Source organism: Siphateles boraxobius, unplaced genomic scaffold (assembly GCF_051911475.1).
Source record: "Siphateles boraxobius isolate OS27281-9 unplaced genomic scaffold, OSU_SipBor_1 50, whole genome shotgun sequence".
In the NCBI taxonomy this organism is placed as follows: Eukaryota; Metazoa; Chordata; class Actinopteri; order Cypriniformes; family Leuciscidae; genus Siphateles; species Siphateles boraxobius.
Window position 1 is genome coordinate 2,098,807 of NW_027509142.1, and position 17,038 is coordinate 2,115,844.

A 17,038-nucleotide genomic window follows, 5' to 3' on the forward strand; every position below is an offset into this window, starting at 1 on the left:
AAAAACTTTCTGCATTGTCTCAGAAAAATGAGGAATCCAAATAATCCCACAGCAGAGTACAATAAATACATATTAAGCATTCTTGCAGTGAGCATGTTTTGAAGAATGCTTGTGTGGCTCAAGTAATCTTCTTTTCTGCTTTATGTTTCTTCCAGTGTTTCCTGGATTCTAATGGAAGAGGGAGGTGTTGACGAGTGAAAAGAAGCCCCAAATTTCCCTGCTCCTTTCCCACAAACTTTTAGAGGCAACACCGTCGCACCCTGACCACAAACTGCAGGTTGTATTTATTCACAGCATGACTGTTGCGACGGGCGACCCAGTTGATGAAGCCGCAGCTCACCCGGGTCAGCCACAGGACACATACGACCCAGAACCAGACCATGAGTGCTGTGAAAGGGTCGTCATTAACATATCTGGCCTGCGCTTTGAGACGCAGCTCAAAACTCTGTCTCAGTTCCCAGAGACATTGCTTGGGGATCCCAAAAAGAGAATGCGCTATTTTGACCCTCTGAGGAATGAGTACTTTTTTGACAGAAATCGCCCAAGTTTTGATGCCATTCTCTATTACTACCAGTCAGGAGGCAGGTTGCGAAGGCCTGTCAATGTGACATTGGATATTTTTTCTGAGGAGATACGTTTTTATGAGCTTGGGGAAGAAGCCATTGAGATGTTCAGGGAGGATGAAGGATTTATTAAGGAAGAGGAGAAACTCCTGCCAGAAAATGAGTTTCAGAGGCAGGTATGGCTGCTCTTTGAGTATCCTGAAAGTTCAGGGCCTGCCCGGATTATTGCCATCATTTCAGTCATGGTCATTCTCATATCTATAGTTAGTTTCTGCCTGGAGACACTTCCGATTTTTCGCAATGACGAAATGGAGATGCGCAAACCATACGCAACCAACTCCAACTCAACAATTATCTACACCTCCGACTACTTTACTGACCCTTTCTTCATCTTGGAGACTCTTTGCATCATATGGTTCTCCTTTGAGTTCCTGGTACGCTTCTTTGCGTGTCCCAGCAAAGCAGGCTTCTTTGTCAATATAATGAACATCATTGATATTGTGGCTATAATACCTTACTTTATCACGTTGGGTACGGAGCTAGCAGAGAAGCCAGAGGATGGTCAGCAAGGACAGCAAGCCATGTCACTTGCCATTTTGAGGGTCATCAGATTAGTACGAGTCTTTAGGATCTTCAAACTTTCTCGGCACTCGAAAGGGCTGCAGATTCTCGGCCAAACACTCAAGGCCAGCATGAGGGAGCTTGGGCTGCTTATCTTCTTTCTCTTCATCGGAGTCATCCTGTTTTCGAGCGCTGTCTACTTTGCAGAAGCGGATGAGCCTGACTCACAGTTTATAAGCATCCCCGATGCCTTCTGGTGGGCAGTGGTTTCAATGACAACAGTAGGGTATGGTGACATGGTTCCAACTACCATTGGAGGCAAAATTGTGGGATCCCTGTGCGCTATCGCTGGTGTGCTGACCATTGCCTTGCCCGTGCCTGTCATAGTCTCAAACTTCAACTACTTCTACCATCGAGAGACAGAAGGCGAGGAACAGGCCCAGTACCTTAACGTGACCAGCGTCCCCAAGATAGATTCATCAGAGGACCTGAAAAAGAGCCGCAGCGGGTCAACCATTAGCAAGTCTGACTACATGGAAATTCAAGAGGCTGTTAACAACAGCAATGAGGACTTTCGAGAGGAGAACATCAAGACTGGAAACTGCACACTAACCAACACAAACTATGTTAACATCACCAAAATGCTTACAGATGTATAACCGTTTTGAACTGCCTTTGACGAAGAAGGTGAGATAAAGAAGGGGTGTGCAAACCCCAGTTTTGAAGGCTTCAGATGCCTCTTGGAAGAGTTTCAAGACGGGAGATTTGAAATGTGTCCATTTGAGTGAAGGATCAGTGAAGAAGACCTATCCATCATTCCATCTCCATTCCCTCTCGCAAGTTGTGGGAAACTTGATGGTTGGGGACGTTGTTTTGCATTCTTGTGTTCAGTGTCTGCATGGAGTTTGTCTATTCTGTGTGACAGTGCTAGTAGTTGGTCTGCTTGCAACAGTAGCCAATCGTAGCCTAACCAATTGATACAAGCGTAGCATAGAGGGACCAATTCCTGACTCCCATTTCCCCATTCACTGCCAACCCGAGGACCCCTTGAGTCTTTTTTGAGTGTATTTGTTCCTGGGAAGAATGAGAATTTTGTCACTCCAAATTGATTAGGGGCATATAAAAACATGGAAGGAGATAACATATTCGTGAAGAATCTCCATGGAGGATGTATTTCTCTGTGAATGCACAAACGCTGCCTCTCCTGCCAGCCGCAACAGTGTACCATGTACCATGCGGTACCTAAAACATATTACATTCCATCTTGTGACGAAGAAATACATGCATGACCAATCCGAGGGGGCCTGGAGGACCGGTTCTGTGGCCCCCTTTCTATCTGTATGACCTTTTTTCCCTCTTTCGCTGCCAGCATATTAGGATCTCAGTGTGTCCCTTGTTAGAGTAAACAGACCTGAAAGTGGAGTGGAGATTGTTTTGAAGTTGCCCCTTTTTCCATCGTCTTCATTCCACTATATGCATGAGCATCTGCCCTCCATTACATCATTTCCTTCTGTCACTTACTTTTCCCAGCATTGTAAACTTCCAAGCATTCCATGTGTATGATAAATGTCTTTTGTAATGAAGATCTACCCTTACAAGCGCCTGATGGGGGGTTGCAGGAGTGTAGACATTTAACTTGTGACATTGCAGCCAACAACAGCTAAACACTAGCTCACTTAGTCAGGTCACCAAAGATGAAGTTCACTGCCGCTATTTATTGCATTTTTATGTTGTTTTTACATTTTAGTGCCATTTCATGGTGCATCCTGCTCATAATATGATGCTGGAGAATTTCGATAAAACTTGGATGAAAATGATGCTTCCTTGAATAGCTTTTGTAAGAGATAGTATTTAGGAAATATTCTACTACCTTTGTGGTGCATGTTTGGTACACATTCCTTGTAGCATGCATGTAGTACAAATGATACTTACAAAACTAGAAATAAGTATTCATATCTTTATCAATATAAATATTTTTCTCTGTGAGATTAACATTATGTGCAATATTATAAATGCTTGTTTTTTTTTAAGGTTGCAAGATTTTGCAAATAGTTTTCTATGTTAGTAGGCTAATACATTAGTTGGAGTGTAATAGGCCAATTTCACTTTCACTTTCATGTATATTTTTTTAAATATTATCTTTAAATCAACAAATAAATTACATATATATATATATATATATATATATATATATATATATATATATATATATATATGTAATTTATTTGTTGATTTGAAAATATATAATTTTGTTTTACACTAATGACTTGCTATAATTTAATTTATTTATTTAAATAAATGGGTAGTTAAGTTTTTGTTAAACTATTTCATGGGGTCTTTAAAGTGGCAAATAAAAGCAGAAAACTTTGTTTTGAAAAAAAAGGTGGCGCAGGACCTTTTGTAGTTGAGAAGTAGAAAAGCTCTATTGTAAATAAACAGTACATGTATACCCTACAGCCCCGGTTAAACTCGTTCAACTGCCCAAGATTTCCCTCAGATTTAAATTCACTCCATTGCCTAACTACTTGGCAGATCTCCCTGCCAGTTTGCCGTTATGCTGGCCTTATGAGATGTAGACATCAAATTGAAGCTACACGAATTCTCTTTGAAACTTGGGGCCAGATTTACTAAACATAGCAAATTAGAGTGAGAGCGCAATTCCAAAAAAGCAGCAATGGGAGTGGAAATGTCAGTGCATGATCTACTGACGATGTGCCAATTAAAGAGGACAGATGCAGTCGGATCATTTTCATTATGACCAACACAATCTACCAAGAGCAGCGCAAATTAGCGTCTGGTATAAGACGTGATTTTTTTGGGTGGCAAATAATGGCGCAAATACCAGTAAATTGACTAGCACAAACCTTAGTAAATAACCTTGCACGATTCATTTAAATACTCTATAAATAGTTAAATACTAAATAAATTTTGCATCTGAAAGGGAAACTCATACAAATGCATATGCAATAAGGTCAGCTGGAAAAATAACCTTGTCCGCACATTTTTGACTGTGTGTCTTTAGTAAATCCCGACAGAGGGTTTGCGCTGGCGCAAGCTCCTAGTAAATCTGACTCAGCTTCTTAGTGAGGCATTACTGCCATATCCAAGAACGTGGTGCACCATTCACTCCACTATTTCCAAATACAGGACATCCTAACCAAATAACACTTTTCTTCCCCTGCCGAGAGCTTCAGTGAGTAAGGGATGTTTGAACCCATGCTAAGCCGCTTTCACCAGTTTTAGCAAAGTTTTTAGCGGTTAAAACAGAGATTGCTATAAGCGTATTGCAGAAGTGTCTCACAGACTTGGAAAAGTGAGCGACATATTGCGGCCATTACTTTTAGGTTCAGCCTTAATGGATGTGCTGCATTTCTTTAGCTGCTTTTCCACCGTCAGGCCGAACGACTCTAAGAATGGAAAGGAATGATCGCAGTTATATTTACACTTGAGCCTGGTTTAGCATGGCACGATTACAAACCATTCTCAGCCTGGAATTATCGGCACGATTGACTGAACCACGCTTAACCGCGCTAGTAGAATGTGTTTAGTGGTGTCGCCACTCATGATTGGTCACTTGTCTGTTGTCTGACTGCCAGTTTCTTTGAGCGTGGTAAACACAAATTAATAATACAATTAAAAGAAATACCTGATCATCCACCATAACGTGATCACAATTTAAATCTCATATTGTCTCTAAACTCTTGCCTTACACTGGCACATTTGTATTACATTCCAAAGAGATCCGTTATTAGCCCCACAGTGGAAAATGAAACATATCTGTACAGGCTGGGCCGGATCAGAAAGGAATGAAAAGGTTAAGCAACGAGAACAGTTTGGCTCAACGGTGTAAAAGTGCCTTTTGTTTCTAGAAAAGACATTACACATTGAATTTGTGTCCGGAATATGACAACATCCTTGTTACAAATCTGCGGAGCCCCTAAAAGGATATTGTGAAGGAAAAAGTGGAAATTTAAACCATATCCGTACTGGCTGGGCCGGATCGGCACGGAATGAAACGGTTAAGCAAAGAGAACGGTCTTCCCCGATGCTCACAAAAATGTTAAGTTCTTTCTTTGTGAGCGAACGCTAAGTTTTTCGGGGAAAGAAAAAAATTTGTAAGAATGCAAAAGCTTTGAAAAATATTTTTTTTCAACCCATCTCATTTTGATTTCTACCTCCATGTTCCTTCAGGAGCTTTTTACAAATCACTTAGTCAACATGAAACTGTCCAAAAACCGTTTTACTTGTGGAATGTGATTTTCCTCTGCGAAATTCAATATTTGACTAGAAATAATTGTGGGGGTTGAAATCAATTGATTAGAGCAAGTAAGCAAGTAAGAAATCCATCTGATTTGTGACACACACACCAAAAAAAAAAAAGGTTATGTGGACTTATTAGACACTTATTGTAGTTTTAAGATATTTATTCATACATAAAATTATTGCCTCCATTACATTATCAACTTTGCATAGTTCAGAATCAAATCAATTTTTTTGTCCTCCTCTCATATCTACCTTCAATGATACCGCTGGGTCTTGTTTTATTGACTTCAATGAGGATGCTTGTTCATCACCTTTTTTATTGTTGTTTTTTTCATGTGTGTTGTTGAATCCATGCAGAAACCCATTTATAATGTTTGTCCATGCAAAGAATGGTATGCAGTAATTGGACAAGCCCGTTTACACTGCCAGGGCTACAAATCATCCCATCCATTTAGACAAAGGAATCCTCAAGGTGTTGTCTCAATTTTAGTAAGCATTTGATAGAAAAATGCGTTTTACTGATGCTCTCAAAGTATCATATTTAATAGCATCTCCATAGCTGCCTCGTTCTGTCTGAAATTGTGAATATATTGTTTTTTTTAATATATTCACTCTGACATTTGGTCTGTACATTTGTAATACTCTTGAGATTTCGAATAATTTTAAAGCCTATATACAAAACAGTGTCCGCTGCTTTCTTTGTTGTCTTAACAAAGGCTATAGCTTTATACAACACCTCCGCCATGTGATGCAGTTTCTTAATAGTGGGAAGTTCACAGCTGCAATTATATCCTTTAAAACCTAATCCAAATGTATTGTAGTATAAGTATACTTCATATACGTTAAGCACAAACACTTGGGAAAAAAATGAACCTCTAACTGTAATTATTATAGACGCTTTGCCTATTGATTACTGTAGTATATAAATGTATCAGCAATCAAATCAAGCCTTTATATCTAATCAATATTCAACTGAATGTCTTTACAGGCTTTTCTGTTCACACTCAGGCATGTTTTATGGAGAAGAAAAACATATGCCCTCATTTGTACATGCAATATGGATATACAGTGTATATATATAGATATGGATGGGTGGATGAATGAACAAACAGATAGATGAACAGACCAAGATTAAGAGGATAGCTGACCAGATGTGGTTCAGAGAAAGAGCATAACGGAGGTCTTTTGAGATGGATGGAGTTGGGAGCCATGAGCTAGCATCTCAACTCGTTTTGAAGTGAAAGCTGGGCCTTGTTCACACAGTGTATTAATCCGGGACTGACTGTATACGTTATAATGTTGCAAGTGATTAGATCGGTTTGTTAACATAGTGTAATCAATACCCAGTATAGGGTATCAACGTTGATCACTATCATAATGACTTTAGCATTAGCATGATGCTAAGCTACTGCATCTGAAACACATAGGATGTATTTTACTCATTCAGTGCACTCTTTCACATTTAACATATTGTCAATGCCACATAGTTCACTACATGTTAAAAAGTGAGCGAAAATGGGCGCCTTGTCTTAGAACACAACTAGAGACATTGTGAATTGTCTGTGACATCCTATAGCTACACGTTATAAGCCCTGAACAAAACGCTAAAGTCCGATCCGACCATTCATACCCTTGTGAAAACAAGTGTTATTAATTGTATTGAATGTGCACTTGTAGTGTAGTTCAACTCTTAAAAGTATATTTTTACAAAACTACATTTGCAGTTGTAGTATCTGCACTTATAATAATACCTGAACCTGCATATACTATTAATATTATTAATATCTGCACTTGCACTTAAGATTAATTAAATTGACTTTCACCCCTGTTTCGTAACACTTAAGTACACTTTTAAAAAGCGCACTTTGTAATAAAGTACAAATTAAAAGTTTTACTTTAAAGTACATTCAAAATAATTATATTTTAATAATCTTTTGCCGTGCTTTAAGGAAGTGCACTTATTTTGATGTGTTGACTAACATACTAAACCACATGTAAAGTACTTGATTATTAACTAGTAATAGCACTAAATTGCAGTTTCATCATTACAAAAAATATGAAAATACATGGCACAAGTTTTAATAGAAATTACGTTAAAGTAATATTTAAGTATTCTTACCATGTTTCAAAGACAGAGAAGTAATTGTGAAAATACACATAAAGATTGAATAAAGACACATAAAGAGAAATTTAAACTACAATACATTTTAATTTAATTATAAATAAGGTGTAATTAAGTTTCCAAGTTAAGTTCACACTTAAGGATATTCTTTTAAAGTAGGCTATATTATTTCTCCATTAAGTACTATTTTTATAAGTATGCTTAAATGTACTTCTTTTTCACAGGAGTAGCGAAATACATTTCCAGATTTCAGACCACCTGTGAATCTGGTTTGGGTTAAGTTTCCACATCGGATATACTAAAAAAAATCGAATTTCTGCTGCCTGTGTGAACAAGGCCTTATGGCAAACATTTGACTGCTTGTAAAAGCTCATGTAATCTTTCTGTGTAACAGCTCACCTCTCTCCACCCTCTGTGGAGATACTCTTGATGTCAACAGGTTGACGGATAATGAACTGTGCACATCAGTGGATGAGCTGAGGTTTTAGGTGTTGGTCTGCATGTGTCTATGTGTATATGTGACATTGTCCCCACATTGTCATAGGAGGCCTAATCTTTCATTTCGTGTACAGAGCCTTTGTTTTCTAGGATAAAGAAGAAAAAACAAACTTGAACTTAACACAATAACACAATAAAGAGAAGAGATGGAAGACTCAATACATTCTCTGGATGTGATAAATATCATGCACTTTACAAGGACAACTGGACACTAATGCTGAACCTAAAAGACAATCTTGGAAAGAAAACAAGAGATGCGTCTTTTCCTTCCAAACGATTATAACTGTAAAGAGATCTATATATAATGATTATGAGGATGAAAATAAATCATGATAAGCGGACAATGACTGATTATTTCTGTCTCTTCAAATCTGGGAAGATGGTGATGTTGTTTGGTTTATTCATGATATCTTTGGTGGCTGCTGGCTGTTCATTGTTTTTTTTAACCTTCTCTTACTGTACCTAATTGTCATATTATACAATATTTGAAATGGTGCCTAAAGTGGAAGTAATATATGTTTTTAAAGAGTTTTCAGATGGTTGCTAAACAATATAAACGATATAACATTATTCACGCCAAGAACGATATAAAGACTAAAACAATAACTATATTACTTTATACTTTAAATCCTTGAGTCATTAAAGCAGGATGGATTCTGATTGGCTGTCAATGTTTTTATCGTTCATCAGCTGTAAAAAAAAAAAAAAATCTTCTGAAAGCGATTTCAAAGATATTGTTTCTCTGTGCCGTTATAGTTGGTGCGGTCTCTGCTATTCTTTGATATTTAGAACGATTTTTAGAACTATATAGTTATAGTTATACTTATCATCATTGGTGTGAAGGGTCTTAAGACAGTTTTAAAAAGCCAGTGTTCTCTTTGCTGATTATCTTTCTGTTACTTTTAAGCACTAGTGTGCAGAAATAGGTGCCTAAATGCATTGTGTTGTGCTCCTAAGTGTAGCAAAATGCACTCTGTGTTGCACTGAGAAACCAAAGTCGTCTATTTATAATCCACTCCTTATGGGCCGATAGATAAACTGTGGGAGAGCGAACATTTCCAGCTTCCTGTGACAGGCTAAGATCTCACCTTCCACCAGCCATTTGTCCCATCTGTTCTAGTTTAGCTCATCTGGTCCAAAGCTGCCCAACACTATTACCACCCCACTGTCACAACCTTAGGTGTTTACCTCTGCTTTAGATGCCTCCGTTCTCTTTGTTTGTAAGGAGGGCCGACAGACTGTCTGAGAAGAGATAGCATGGAGTAGACAGGAGTCCTGGCAGCGGATGGCTATTGATCCAAAGAACGCCAACTGAGGCTCAACAGAATCTGAAAGGACAGCAGGGAGAATCTGAACTGTCTCTTTCAGAGCCAAATAAAAAAAGAAATAGTGATAAAAAATGGCGCTAAAATATATTGGTTATATTAAAGTCATTTGTTTGAAAGATTATGATGCTTCAATACCTAGAGTACAGTTTGAATGGATGTTGACAACAAAATAAATGGGAAGTGATTTCACCTTTTAATTTGTTTCTTCTTTACAAAGTTTTACTTTGTGGTTAGTTGAATTTATTCACATTTAGCATTGTTTTTCTCCTCTGTCCTATCAAAACAGTCCTGCAACCCATTTTTTAAAATCTAAATATTCACCTTACTGAAACATTACTATAAAACTTACATCTAAAACATGATTGATTGATAAAAATGATCTTCAAAACAAATAGAGATGTTGATCCAGAAACTGGAATTTCTTCTCTGTTGAAGAAAATACGGTTAGATTCCCTTGTGAAAAAAGAAGTGTGCTTAATTGTGAATGTGCACTTGTAGTGTACTTGAGATCTTAAAAGTATATTTAAAAAAATACTTGCAGATAATATAATATTAAACAAGAAATAAAAGATTACTTAAGTGTACTTAATATACATTTTAAACTATAATACATTTAAGCTAATTGCAGTTAACATGAAATTAAGTATCCAAAAACATTACATTCAGTCAGTGCACACTTAAGTATATTCACTTAAGTATATACTCTTTTAAAAGTGTGCACTTCTTTTTCGCAAGGCTTCCAATGTCAGACTATATAACATATAGCATATCAATGACCTACAAATAGGCCATATTTTAAATGCATATTTACCACTTTCATATTCAGATTTAAGTTGCAACTCATAAGCTAATACAGTACCATCTAATTCACAGTTCACAGTTGTACCATAGACTGACTGCTGTTTTGTAACTACTTGCATTTGGCCAGGGAAAGTAGGACAGGGAACTTCTGGGAAGAGTCCATTGGGATATCTAGACTTACAGCTAGATTAATATACAGTATGACGGAGGGAAGCAGATCCGGGTGCTAGTGGTGAGAGCAGGTAGTTTCCTGACGCCTTGCTATAATAGCAATTTATCATCTCATGTTCCTTATTAGTGGAGCAAAGAAACCTAGAACCGTACAGAAGGGTTGACTGATGTGACGGACTGAAAAGTGGGTTAGTTTTTATATATGAAAGAGATGATTTTGCTATAGCTGATTACAGTCAGTGTTGTTTATGTTAACTAAAACGTAAACTGTTAAAAATGTTTAAATCATATAAGATTAAAAACATACTGTAAACTGTAAAAAATAGAAATGTTAAATAAAATATGTTTAAGTACAAAAATTACTAAACCCTTTTAAGAGACATTGCCAAATGACACTTTTAAACGCAAGTATTGGGTTTCAACTTACGCACATTTTTAATGATACAAATGTTAAAATGGGTGAAACCTGTTTTGTTTTCAGACAGTTAAAATAACTTTTTAAAAAATCCATTACAAATTGTCATGGTCACCAGCTAGTCACCACCTCCTCACTACATTTCCCATCATCCTCCCCGGCCCTCCCCTCAATGCACTTCCCAATCACAGAGATCACTGTCACAGAGGTCACCTGTCACCAATCTTCACTGATCATCATCCAGCACTATATAACTCTTCTCACTGCAGTTCACCATTGTCCGGTCTTGTCATTCCCTCAAAGAACACTTACCCGAATCCTTCTTTGCCGACTCCTTACCTGACTCCTTACCCGACTCCTTACCCGATTCCTTACGGGACTCCTTACCCGTCTCCTAACCTGACTCCTTACCCGACTCCTTACCCGTCTCCTTACCTGACTCCTTACCCAACTCCTTACCCAACTCCTTACCCGACTCCTTATCCGACTCCTTACCCATCTCCTTACCTGACTCCTTACCCGACTCCTTACCCGACTCCTTACCTGACTCCTTACCCGAATCCTTACCCGATTCCTTACCCGACTCCTTACCCGACTCCTTACCCGACTCCTTAGCTGACTCATTACACGACTCCTTACCCGACTCCTTACCCGACTCCTTACCTGACTCCTTAGCTGACTCCTTACCCGACTCCTTACCCGTCTCATTACCTGACTCCTTACCCGACTCCTTACCCGTCTCCTTACCTGACTCCTTACCCGACTCCTCATCCGACTCCTTACCCGACTCCTTACCCGATTCCTTACCCCACTCCTTACCCGAATCCTTACCCAACTCCTTAGCTGACTCCTTAGCTGACTCATTACGCGAGTCCTTACCCGACTCCTTACCTGAATCCTTAGCTGACTCCTTACCCGACTCCTTACCTGACTCCTAACCCGACTCCTTACCTGACTCCTTACCTGACACCTTAGCCGACTCCTTACCTGACTCCTTACCCGACTCCTTACCTGACTCCTTACCCGACTCCTTACCTGACTCCTTACCCGATTCCTTACCCCACTCCTTACCCGACTCCTTAACCAACTCCTTACCCGACTCCTTAGCTGACTCCTTACCCGACTCCTTACCTGACTCCTTACCCGATTCCTTACCCGACTCCTTACCCAACTCCTTATCTGCCTCCTTAGCTGACACTTACCTGACTCTTTAGCCGACTCATTATCCGACTCCTTAGCTGACTCCTTACCCGACTCCTTACCTGACTGCTTACCCGACTCCTCATCCGACTCCTTACCTGACTGCTTACCCGACTCCTTACCCGACTCCTTATCCGACTCCTTACCCGACTCCTTACCTGACTCCTTACCCCACTCCTTACCTGTCTCCTTACCTGACTCCTTACCCGACTCCTTAGCTGACTCCTTACCCGACTTCTTACCCGACTCCTTACCTGTCTCCTTACCTGACTCCTTACCCGACTCCTTAGCTGACTCCTTACCCGACTTCTTACCCGACTCCTTACCCGACTCCTTACCCGATTCCTTAGCTGACTCCTTACCCGAATCCTTAGCCGACTCCTTACCCGACTGAACGATTTGTCTTCAGTCATCTGCTTCCTTCATCCGCATTCAATCATCTGCCTTGATCTTCATGTCAGAACCTGCAACAGAGAAGACCATTACTCATCCAGATATTCATCCTGAACACTATATTCATCAGTTACTCACCTGCTTCCATCGTTGCGATCACATACTTCTGCAAATAAACCTGTTGATTACTTTACCTGTGGGAATCCTTCTGTTCCATGAGACAAATGTGACTCACTCTGACATGGTTTAGGCAAGGTTACTTGGCTCAGACTAAAATGTATGTTTGAGCTGTTTTAACTGAAAGCAACTTGCACATCTTAAAATATGTCAGTGCCATTGCTTTTTCTCATGATGCACACCAGTAATGTTTTTTCTACAACGTATGTTAATAAAATCTACTTAAATGTCCAAATTGAACTAAGGCCTAATCCTGCCTGAATCTAAGCCCTGTCTGTGAAACCAGACCTTTAAATAGTTTTATGTAAGAGTGAAAGAACGTGCGCTTTGAACGTGCGTCCAGTTTAAACAGCTTGTTTGCATCTCTGCACAGACTTCACAAGGATCTCGGCATCAGAAACAAGTGAATGGTTTATTTGAATGGCGTCAGAGGATTATGTTTGTTCAGAGCTTTTGACTATAGATTGTTTATTAAACGAGACAGTGTAATGGAGAGTTCTGTATTGATGAAGTCCACTGTATTGGATTTGAAATCAGCTACATCGCAAACCTTAAGTAGATCAGTTCATAATGCTTAAATTATGGTTTTAGATGGATAATGTTTTCAAAACACTTACTCTCGTGCAATAGCAAGTGTACGTTGATCCTGTTTCCTATGCAATGAATGACATGAATGAACATATTACAAATTTTCTTTTTTACGTATATATATATTGTGCAAAAAATACTTTATTAACATTATGTTAACCTCAAGGAACATATTAAAATGATAAAATAAATCCATGACTCCTTTAATGATAACTTATAAACATTTTAAGAGAGACCTAATGTGATCTACATCTGTTAATCTATGATACAGTTATGATTCTGTTGGTGCTAACAGCCCTCGTCATTTCAACGTTATTTATTTATTTTTTTAAATAATTGTGTTCAACATTGGAATCCCTGGTGAAAAACTGATTCTGCAAATCAGAGAATCAATCAGAGAGTAGCTACAAGCAAACAAACTCTTTAGTGCAGGTCCACTCCCATGAAGCACTGCGAATAACATAAAAGTCAGCTGTTGTCCTCCAAACAAATGTGTGCGTGCTGTCTTGGTTATTCCTCCACATTAGAGGACCAGCAGTACTGGAGACATAAAACCTGCATGTGACCTTAAGTGATCCGTTATCACAGACCATAATGCATTTGCTCAAGACTATTCTATGTCTTGTACTGTTGAGGAAGTGCAGAGACCACAATGGGTCGATATAGCATTGGATGGTAATGGATAAAAGCTCTGGCCTCACTCTCCTTTCACCTCCAGTCAAGTCACCTTTATTTCTATAGCACTTTATACAATACAGATTGTTTCAAAACAGGTGTACAGTGATACAGGAAAATGATGTATTCCAGCTGTTGTTTAGCTGAAGTCAGTTCCGTGTTTATCTCATATATAAAGCAGAAAACAGTAATGTCATCGTCCAGCTCAGTTCAGCGTCAGTACAGTCAGATCAATAATATTGTTGAATATTAAGTGTCCCCAATGTAAGACTTGGTAAGACACAAAGCTGAGATCAAACACCCTGCAATAAAACAGTACAACTCACTAATCTGGAGGACAGATCTCAGAGAAAGAGCATAGGACACCGTCTGGCCTAAATTCATCTCTTCATCCATCTATTCATCCCTCCTCTACCGACTCCTCCTTTCCCCCTGATTCAAGTCACTGAAAGTTCACTGAGAATGTCTATATAACACATATGATGTATCTTGTGAATCTATTGTTTTTCCCTCCATGTTTGGTATAATTTTTAATGCGATTGATAAAATGGTCTCAATTTCACTGCAGTCACTTATTACGAGAAAGATTGAAAAACAGGTTCTTGAGTTTATGCAGCCAAACAATAATTTAACGGATGTGAATAATAGAAATGAGATAATGTGTTATATGTTTGCCAGGTAAAAGAGATGTGTTTTTATAGATTTAAAGTGACAGTGTGTGTCTGCTTCCCGAACACTAGGAAAACTATTCCAAAGTTTAGGTGATAAATAGGAAAAGGATCTACCGCCTGCAGTTGATGTTGATAATCTACGTATTATCAACTGGTCAGAATTTTGAGACCGCAATAGATGTAAAGGGCATTAAGAGCTCACTCACGTACGGGGGAGCTAAACGTTTCAGTGCTTTGTAAGTCATTAGCAAGATTTTTAAATGTATGCAGTGTTTAATAGGGAGCCAGTGCAGTGCTGACAGAACCGGATGTAGTCAGCACAGCAGAAGACAAAATGATAATTGACATGAAAAATGACATGAAGGTATAGAATGAAAGAAAAAAAACTGTTTAGAAGTTGAAATACAATTACATTTATATTATTTGTATATAAGTTTTTCACATTTATCTTTAATTGAGTTTTTTTTTTTTTTAGATAAGATGAACATAATTTCCAGTTATCTCCAAAATGTACTGTAAGCATTCAGTATAAATGTAATGTATTTTTTAATTTTAACCAGATTTCATTTACTTTTAGTAATATTTCCTGGCCTCATGAATATTTAACATAATTTATTATGTTTAATATAATCTTTATTTTATTTTTGTTTTGAACTGATGAAACCTGTCATGACAAATTATGATTCTGACGTTAACCAACTGATATAAAAGTTTGGAGTCTGTAAATTGTTTCATGTTTAATGTAAAGCCTCTTATCAATATGCATTTATTTGATAAAAAACCGTAATATTGTGAAACATTATTACATTTCAAAGAACTGTTTTCTATTGTAGCCTGTGTGAATAAAATGTATTTATTCCTGTGATCAAAGCTGAATTTTACTCCACATGATCCTTCAGAAATCATTCTAATATGCGGATTTGATGCTCAAAAACATCAATGTTTAAAATAGTTGTGCTGCCTAATATATTTGTAATAATATATATTCGCCATTTATTTCAATATCTTTTGTAATATTATAAAATATCATTTATAGCTTTGGATCAATTTAATCACCCTTCCTGAATTGATTTATTCAAAAGACAAGTCTTACAGACACCAAACATTTGAACATCGCTGTATGTATATCATTCAGACATTTTTCGAAACAAACTTTTGTGAAGCACAAGTTAGCAGACAGCAGACCGAAGTAGAGAGCGCTTCAGTCAGAATGGAAATTGCTTGCATAAAATAGTCTTTGACTGCTAATGGTCACTCAACACAACATCATCCACTTCAACTCTAATATCCATCTTAGAGCTCATTGAGGAGGAGAGGCGAGAGAAACGCAGAACACACCTCTTAATGAATCAAATTAGACATGATGGATTGTGTTGCTCCTTTGTGAAAGAATGGACGAGCCTGCTTTGAGGAGATAAACTGTATCAATATCCTTTCAGACAAATGCCGAGGCTTAGAAAGGTGGAGGCGAAGAACATGGTTTGAGTCATTTCAAAAAAATATTTCATGTCGTACAGGTTTGGTTTGCTAAGTTTTCCATCTTTTAGTATCATCACACCCTGAAAACTGGCAAATACAGGCTGAATAAGAGAGAAAAATAGAGAGCAAGTCATCACAGAAGAGAGTATGCTGCTGTAAAATATTCATGGGGGTGGGATATTTTAAGACCCCTCCTGTCTGCTGGGATGAGATGAGAATACATAAAATGACTTTGTGCCGTCATATTCTCTGTCATACGCTGTAAATCAAGACCTCCTCTTGAAATGAGCCATACCAAACATTTGCTGCATGTGAAATTCTGTTTATTCTGTGTAAACCCCATTGATACTGAGTGACATTACAGCACGCCTCAACTGCTGCGACCACTGCCAGAATATTCGATACAACAATACTGTTATACTGTATATTTACATTTTTAATGGCTACACTCTTAGAAGATATTCTATATAGGACCTTAAAGGATTCTGTCAGGCACTTCATTTATAGAACATTTTAGGGGTTCCCATCATGGATTTAGTTTTAATGAATTCATTTTGATTTATTTTTAATAAACAGTAAACATACTTTATCTATAGAAATAAAATAGAATAAGCCATTAAATGTAAAAGTATTATTCAATCATTTAAGACATTTCTCCTTATATAGATCCTTTTTGGCATAAAGCGTTCTTTAAAATTGATTCAAGAACCCAAGGGTTTTATATGGGCCCATTGAACCTTTTTTTCTTTTTCTTTTTCTAAGAGTGTACGTAAATGCAGAAGAGATAAAGCTCCTTTGGACTTTCAAAATGATGTTAGCTGTACCACATTATTTCTCAATACTTAAAAAGGAATATTTCTTTGAAATATTTATGTGAAAAGGCACATTTAAAGAGGTCCAATGCCCTTTTACAAAGTCTTAATTTTCTTGATATATATATATATATATATATATATATATATATATATATATATATATATATATATATATATATATATATATATTCTTACCACTTAGAATATCTCAGTTCAACACAGTCACCCCTATTAATCTGACACTGACCATGGAAAACACTCAAGAGCTGGGTCTAAACCTCTTTAATAATAAGGTACGAAGGGATTTTCGCGTCAGAC

The 17,038-nt window shown here is 37.8% G+C and overlaps 1 protein-coding gene across 1 annotated transcript; it reads left to right on the forward strand.

Annotated features, from left to right (window-relative positions):
• Positions 1–200: 200 nt before the first annotated feature.
• On the forward strand, positions 201–8,348 carry kcna2b (potassium voltage-gated channel, shaker-related subfamily, member 2b). Its single transcript, XM_077204709.1, has one exon. The coding sequence runs from the start codon at positions 296–298 to the stop codon at positions 1,781–1,783; it is 1,488 nt and encodes a 495-aa protein (XP_077060824.1). The 5' UTR covers positions 201–295; the 3' UTR covers positions 1,784–8,348.
• The last annotated feature ends 8,690 nt before the right edge of the window (positions 8,349–17,038 follow it).